Raw genomic sequence first — 5,670 nt, 5'->3', positions numbered from 1 at the left:
ATTCACTTGAGGAATGATTTTTGACAGAGGAGTCTCATACAGTGCCTTCAGAAAGTATTCACACACCTTGACTTTTCACACATATTGCTGTGTAACAGTCTGAATTTGAAATGTTTTAACTTGAGATATTTGGACACTGGCCTACACACAATACCCATACTGTCAAAGCAGAATTGTGTTTTTCCCAAAAAAATGTAACTCATCACAAATGAAAAGCTGAAATGTCTTGAGTCAGTAAGTCAGTAAGTATTCAACCCCTTTGCTGTGGCAAGACTAAACAAAGTTCAGGAGTAAGTCACATAATAAGTTGCATGGACTCAAAAAACTAGTGCAAATCTAGTGCTTAATATGACGTTTGAATGACTACCTCCTCTCTGTACCACACACATACAATTATCTGTAAGGTCCCTCAGCCAAGAATTGAATTTCAACACAGAGTCAGCCACAAAGACCAGGGTGCTTTTCCAATGCCTCGCAAAGAAGGACACCCATTGGTAGATGGATCAAAATAAAAAAGCAGGCATTGAATATCTCTTTGAGCATGTTGAAGTTATTAATTACACTTTGGATGGTGTATTAATACACCTAGTCACTACAGGTGTCCTTCCTAACTCAGTTGCTGGAGAGGAAAGAAACCGCTCAGGGATTTCACCATGAGAGCAATGGTGGCTTTAAAACAGTTTAATGGCTGTGATAGGAGAAAATTGAGGATGGATCAACAACATTGCAGTTACTCCACAATACTAACCGAATTGACAAAATGTGGAATAGCCTAAGTCAAGGCACTGTACATGTAGGTACAGTGTGGAGTGTATAGTGTGCAGGGTGTAGAGGTCTTACTTGAGGAACTGGCTCTTGGCGGTAGAGGGGTCTCCGACAATGCAGACGTTGACATCTCCTCTGAGAGACGTTCCCTCCATGGTGGTCTTAGGAACACCCCCAAACAACATCAACAGGATACCACGCTTCACCTCATCGTTACCTACACAAACACACATTATACACACATTGCACACACACACAGAATACCACATGCAAAGGTTGTGGTAATAACATGGTAGTAGTAACAGTGTAGTACTGACCATGTATAGTTTGGAACAGACTGGTGCTGAGGTTGTTGTAGTAATATGGTAGTGGTGTAGTAGTATAGTAGTAGTAACAGTGTAGTACTGACCGTGTATAGTTGGGAACAAGCTGGTGCTGAGGTTGTTGTAGTAATACGGTAGTGGTGTAGTAGTATAGTAGTAGTAACAGTGTAGTACTGACCGTGTATAGTTGGGAACAGACTGGTGCTGAGGTTGTTGTAGTAATATGGTAGTGGTGTAGTAGTATAGTAGTAGTAACAGTGTAGTACTGACCGTGTATAGTTGGGAACAAGCTGGTGCTGAGGTTGTTGTAGTAATATGGTAGTGGTGTAGTAGTATAGTAGTAGTAACAGTGTAGTACTGACGTTGTATAGTTGGGAACAAGCTGGTGCTGAGGTTGTTGTAGTAATATGGTAGTGGTGTAGTAGTATAGTAACAGTGCAGTACTGACCGTGTATAGTTGGGAACAGACTGGTGCCGAGGTTGTGGTATAGGTTCTTGTCTTGGCTCATCTCAAACACCTTCTCCCACTCCTGAACTGACATCTGGCTCTTGATGCTCTCTGCCGTCTGATCCTCATCACGCAGCTCCTTCCCTCCGAACTACACACACACACGATTACAACTCCCTTCAAACAAATGTTGTACATGCATGCATTACATGTATACTAGTTTGTAGCCTGAAATAGTATGAGAGTTTGTGTGTGTGTCTCTCGATGTTTGGGTGAGTGTGTGTGTCGTACCCTGGGGTTGGTAGGAGCCACATGGCAGGCGAGGAAGGCCAGTCTGTAGGACAGCTCTCTGACACCCAGGGCTTTAAGACCACGAAGGCCCTCGTTCTCATAACCCTGTCTCCCTCCTACCCGGGAACTGGTCTCTGCTCGCACACCTAGAGAGATGGGAAATGAGTCTTGTTGTGTGTCTGTATGACCTGTGTACGTGTCATACCAGTGTGTGTGTGTGTGTGTGTGTACATACCTGCGGTGCTGAGCTGGGAGACGTCGGGAACCACTATCAGTGAGCCAGTGATATCACAGCGGTCTCCGGCCTGGGCCGTCTCCACAGCCTCAGCCCTCAGAATCACCTCCAGAGAGCGGGGGATGGACCCTCTGGGCAGCTCTGCCTGGGTCTCCTGGATACGCACCTATACACACATACACACACACACACACACACAGAGGTTAGACATACACACGCATAACACACACAAGTTTCAGACTTAGACACACACACACGTAACATTACTGACACACAAACAATCACACACGCGTGCCTTCCTACTATTCTGAAGGTACCAAGTTGTTGAGGTGATATCTGACAGAATCCCCGAGCCGACTAGGTGAAAAATCTGCCGTTGTTCACTTGAGCATGGCACTTAGCCCTAATTGCTGTAAGTCGCTCTGGATAAGAGCATCTGCAAAATGACAAAAAATGTAAACGTCTACCTTCTGGAAGTCGATGAACTTGGAGCGGTGTGTGTCTAGGTGGAAGCGAGCGCGGTTGTTGCAGACGGGGTTCCTGCAGACAGTGGGCGGTGCGTACTTGAACTGCTGGGGCACGTCCGGACACACCCCCCTGGCAGTCCAGACACAGGAACGTCCCGCTCACCTGATGGAGGCAAAACAGAGAGGATCAGACACAGATGTCAAACATCTCAAGTGTTTTTAGGAAGCATTATTTGGCCTCACTCACAAGCTGTGGGTATGTGTGGGTGTGTGACTCACCAGTTCTGGGTGTACGGGGTGCGTCCTCACTACCTGTGCACTGATCCGCACCAGAGAGCCGATACGCAGGGAGGACAGCTCACGGATCCTATAACACAAAACAAACACTGTCAGGTCAAACACAAAACATCTTAGAGAACAGAACACCATTTGTGTGACTTGAAACATTTGTCTTCAGGTATGTGTCTCTTACTTGTGTCTGGTGGGCAGGTCCTGAATGGCCAAGTAGAACTCCTTATTCACTGGGACATTCCCATGATCCCTAGCAAAGTTCCTCACCGCACGACAAAGGAAGGGATACACTCTGAAGTGGAGGAGAGGTAGAAGCAGAAAGAAGAATAGAGAGCTTGTTAGCTGGACATAGTAACGCTAAGATCATCAATAACATGAACACACAAAGGTTCTAGGTAGAGGTCGACAAATCGGCATGGTCGATTAATTAGGGCCAATTTCAAGTTTTCATAACAATCGGTAATCGTCATTTTTTGACACCGATTATGGCCGATTACATTGCACTCCACGAGGAGACTGCGTGGCAGGCTGACCACCTGTTACGCAAGTGCAGCAAGGAGCCAAGGTAAGTTGCTGTGTAAAGACCATTTCTTCCTAACAAAGACAGTACTGAATCTGCCAGAATTTTACATGATTATGACATAACATTGAAGGTTGTGCAATGTAACAGCAATATTTAGACTTAGGGATGCCACCTGTTCGATAAAATACGTAACGGTTCAGTATTTCACTGAGAGAATAAACGTTTTCTTTTTGAAATGATAGTTTCCGGATTTGACCATATTAATGACCTATGGCTCGTATTTCTGTGTGTTTATTATATTAGAGTTAAGTCTATGATTTGATATTGATAGAGCAGTCTGACTGAGCGGTGGTAGGCAGCAGCAGGCTCATAAGCATTCATTCAAAAAGCACTTTCCTGCGTTTGCTAGCAGCTCTTCGCAATGCTTGAAGCACAGCGCTGTTTATGACTTCAAGCTTATTAACTCCGAGATTAGGCTGGCAATACTATAGTGCCTATAAGAACATCCAACAGTCAAAGGTAAATGAAATACAAATGGTATAGAGAGAAATAGTCCTATAATTCCTATAATAACTACAACCTAAAGACTCATGCTAAAAGGAATCACCAGCTTTCATATGTTCTCATGTTCTGAGTAAAGAACTTAAACATTAGCTTTTTTACATTTACATTTAAACCAAATTGAACATGTTTCATTATTTATTTGAGACACATTTTATTTTATTTATGTATTATATTAAGTTAAAATAAAAGTGTTCATTCAGTATTGTTGTAATTGTCATTATTACAAATATACATATAAAAATCGTCCAATACTCTCTTTTTTTGGTTATCGTGTTGAAAAATCATAATCGGTCGACCTCCAGTTCTAAGTGCTCTGTTAGAGTTTTATGGAGTGTCGTGCCCCTCTGATGGATTGAGGGATTTAAATATGATTCTAGATCTGTAGCTACCTGTAGAACTCCTCCTGGATGGTGGTTGCCAGTTCCTGATTAAATCCTTCCAGATCAGTGAAGGAGACCAGCAGAGTGTTTCTCTCTGGCCTGATCAGCTCCTCAGCATCACGGACATACTTCACCTCACCGTCTGCTGTCTGGTACCTACACACACAGAAATACAACATTTTTATTAGTTGTATGCATCCCATTTTGTGTATAACTGATGTATAACTGTGGTTATAGAAGACTTGTATGAAGCTAGACTGGATATGTTAGACATGCACATCGTGTTAGCCAACTCTAACTAGCTTGTAAGCTAGCCAGCTAGCTAGGTTTCAACAGTTCCAAAAACTTGGTAAAATACGATTAAAATAGTTAGTTAGCACACTATTAATAAAGTAAATCCAGCCATAACATTGACGTTTAGCTATATGTTACAGTTTGATAGCTATCCAATAGCTATTAGCTAGCTAGCTAAAAATGTACCAAGAACAATAACATCATCATGGCATTATTTCACTTACTCTTCTAAGAAAGCCTGGAAAAGCTTCTGGCATTTCTCTGCCAACTCGTCCTTCACCATCTGTCCCGCATTCTCCTGAGTCGGCTGTACAAGATCCATATTTTCACTGGATTAAAACTAAAATATTAATATATGAAATAGTTCTAAAGTGACTCCCGTCTCCTTTTGACTGTACAACGCACGCTGTGGGAAAGAAAGTGCATTTTTCGCGCGAAAACCAGGACCATGTGACATTTGGCGCGACATAGTCGACCAATTACATCGTTGTATCTTGAGCCATGCAAACGTATGAAGAATTATAGCCAATCAAAAGTTGCTATGCAAATTTATATCGACCTTTCTCCTTCCATGGCTTCCATGCTAGAAAAATGTATGCTTTATGACCATCTGCGGTTGTTACTAGTTGCCGCAGACACAAAATCAAAAATTCATGAAAACAAAAATGTGTTTTTTGGTCTTAATTTAAAATTGGGGTTAGGGATAAGATTATCCGTGTGGTTAAATTGTGGATTAAGGTTAGGGTTAGGTTTAAAATCAGAGTTACCTTGTAGAAATAGGTGGGGTTTAGCCATAATTATGACTTTGTGGGTGTGGTAACTAGTGACGAGCGTGCTGCGTGGACAGATCTAGGACCAGCTTCCCTTCCCACTCCTGGTATAAAGGTGGAACGCGCAAAACTGACCTTAGACAGTTAATAAAGTGTAATATCGTTACCGTGTTAGAAGCAACTTTGTGTATTTTCCCATAAAATGAAAGAGCGTACTAGTGGTAGCTACATCCAGAATGTTGGTGGGGTGACGTTCCAGGTTTCTCCACCGGATGTAGCTGTTGAACTGATAGAGCATGTTCTCAAGTGCAGCATTGTC

At 42.7% G+C, this 5,670-nt stretch overlaps 1 protein-coding gene across 1 annotated transcript in view; it reads right to left on the bottom strand.

Annotated features, from left to right (window-relative positions):
* The window catches only part of mcm6 (minichromosome maintenance complex component 6), a 12,224-nt gene extending 7,217 nt beyond the window's left edge, over positions 1-5,007 (bottom strand). The window contains 10 exon segments of the mRNA XM_046321366.1: positions 841-982; positions 1,537-1,687; positions 1,828-1,973; positions 2,063-2,228; positions 2,530-2,658; positions 2,660-2,692; positions 2,809-2,896; positions 3,002-3,112; positions 4,297-4,443; positions 4,806-5,007. Coding sequence (XP_046177322.1) covers positions 841-982; positions 1,537-1,687; positions 1,828-1,973; positions 2,063-2,228; positions 2,530-2,658; positions 2,660-2,692; positions 2,809-2,896; positions 3,002-3,112; positions 4,297-4,443; positions 4,806-4,903 — 1,211 coding nt within the window. The 5' untranslated portion in view covers positions 4,904-5,007.
* Positions 5,008-5,670: the final 663 nt, after the last annotated feature.

Source organism: Oncorhynchus gorbuscha, linkage group LG22, assembly GCF_021184085.1.
Source record: "Oncorhynchus gorbuscha isolate QuinsamMale2020 ecotype Even-year linkage group LG22, OgorEven_v1.0, whole genome shotgun sequence".
Taxonomy (NCBI): Eukaryota; Metazoa; Chordata; class Actinopteri; order Salmoniformes; family Salmonidae; genus Oncorhynchus; species Oncorhynchus gorbuscha.
This window is presented reverse-complemented; position numbering and strand designations above follow the sequence as displayed.